Source organism: Lagopus leucura, unplaced genomic scaffold (assembly GCF_019238085.1).
Source record: "Lagopus leucura isolate 7727_CA_CO unplaced genomic scaffold, USGS_WTPT01 Super-Scaffold_73, whole genome shotgun sequence".
Classification (NCBI taxonomy): Eukaryota; Metazoa; Chordata; class Aves; order Galliformes; family Phasianidae; genus Lagopus; species Lagopus leucura.
In genome coordinates, this window is record NW_024962252.1 from 54,775,515 (window position 1) to 54,777,647 (window position 2,133).

Genomic DNA, 2,133 nt, shown 5'->3' on the forward strand with positions numbered 1-2,133 from the left:
AACAAGATCTCCAGTGTCTAGTTCAACATCCATCGGCCCCAGTCATCCTCCACACCAGCTGCACTCAGTGAACCAACCTCTAAAGGTGCTGATTTGCTGGGTTCCATGCATATCGCTGTTCCTTCTCTGTTTTGACAACCCTTTCAGTTGCTGCTGCCTCAAAATGGAAAAACCACCAGAGACAAGAAGCAGGCAGCACTCAAACCACATGCAGAACAATTACAATTACCCAAGCGACAGCAAAGCACACCACTTACCAGAATTGAGCAGGATGATGGACTTAAGGCATACAAATTCTTCCCCTTGAAGGTTCATCATCCGAAACCGAGCAGCAGTAGCCAGTAGCATGTCAAAGATTTCCACCATGCCCTCTACACATTTCCCTTGATTCCTGTGTGAACACCATCAAGGAGGAGATATTCACAGCTTTAACCTGGCAGCATGAGATTTTGATTCCCCTGGATTATTTCCCTCAAATTACATTTCTCAAACCTCGGAGCACAAGCTAGCACGTGATTTCCTAGTCTATGTTCATTTGGTGTATGGAATGAATAAATAAATAAATTCCGTATTTAAAAAAAAAAAATCCCAGAATCATAAACTTACCAGCAACAGGCATTATCATGGTGAAACATCAGAGACTGATACCGTCAAACTCTTATATTGATGGCAAAAACTTGTTTAAAACTACATTTTGATTTTGTTTTCATGTTCTGCTTGTCTTACATTTTATCTTCCTTTTCTTCCTTTAATTTACATAGCCCCAATTCCTTGCATAACATTTATCCCTACATTTTGTTCTTGTTTCTAGTTGGTTTTACAATCTAAAATGTTTCACCATGCTTCTCCCATTCATTTTATGTAAGCATCACATGTCCCTACGGAATAAGTGTATTTATGAGCTCAGGAAGCATTCATGAGGCCAAAGTCTTCTCTGTATGATTAAATCTACAACTTCACTTCAAAAATTAGCTCCATGTTTACACTGCAACATTAAATAAAGCTAAAATAACCGTTTCTCTCTGCTCACATCAGGTATGCTTACTCACTCATTTTCATTTCGCATACTCAACACATAGTTCAAGAATTAATGCAGACTATACATGTTTTTTATGAAAATTTTGTCTGCAAATTTTCTGGTTGTGGAATTTTAGATAATTTACAGCATAACCTTGTACTAAAAATTACATACTCTAAATTTTATTAGGACTTTCTGAATGAAAGTTTAACATATAAATCAACAAGTGATATGACTTTCTGATCAAAAATATACTATTTTTTAGATAGGAGACAGAAATTTTCAGCTCACTGCTACAGGAAAATGCAAAGGAAAATTCAGATGGCTGTCACATTATAGCTTGTATCACACAGATTAATCATTGCTTAATTTCATTGTGACAATAACAGTGCAGACATACCTGCCCCAGTTTCAGGGGTTTGAGTTCTAGCTCTGGATCAGGCACTAAGATGTGTAAGCATGGAGTATGAAACAAGTTTCCTAGTTACTCTTACAACAGCACATGCTTGTTAATTTTTCTGTGAGAAAGGAATGATTCAGTTTTGGGAATCCAGAGTAGGAAGGAAAAAGAACTTTAATAAAGGAGGATGGTTGCTCCTTCTTGCTTCATGTCCTTATGTCCCTACCAGGAAGCAAACCAAGCACTCTACTTCACACACATTTCACTTGTGCTCAGCTCAGAACTGTGATTTTCATTGCATGGCAGGCACCTTGTCACAATGCCATTTATATGGCCTATTCTGTCTCTAAATAATTTCACTGAACAAATAGTGGTTTAAACTGTTGCAGCTTTTGAGATATGACCAGTAACTCTGATACTTTCATGTATTAAGATCCCCCAGGTTATGATAGTAAGTGTAGCATAGAAAGTCTGAAAGTACTGAGGTTCACATCATAGGATTGGCAGATATGCAGGCTCAGTGCAATGTTCCACACAGAACTTGTGATGCCTTTGGCACCTCATTTACAATGCTCCGAAGGATGAGCTGAACTACAGGACTGATCTCAGTCTGTTGCATCTCAACTCATCTTTCCTGAAATTCACAGTTATGCCTCTTGCTTGAAGGCTTTCACTGATTTGATGACTTATCAGTTATAATGTTCACTGCTTGAGG

At 38.1% G+C, this 2,133-nt stretch overlaps 1 protein-coding gene across 1 annotated transcript in view; it reads right to left on the minus strand.

The window, feature by feature from the left end:
• The window catches only part of ESR1 (estrogen receptor 1), a 153,198-nt gene that overhangs the window by 10,727 nt on the left and 140,338 nt on the right, over positions 1–2,133 (minus strand). The window contains 1 exon segment of the mRNA XM_042889989.1: positions 258–391. Within this exon segment, the coding sequence (XP_042745923.1) occupies positions 258–391 (134 nt within the window).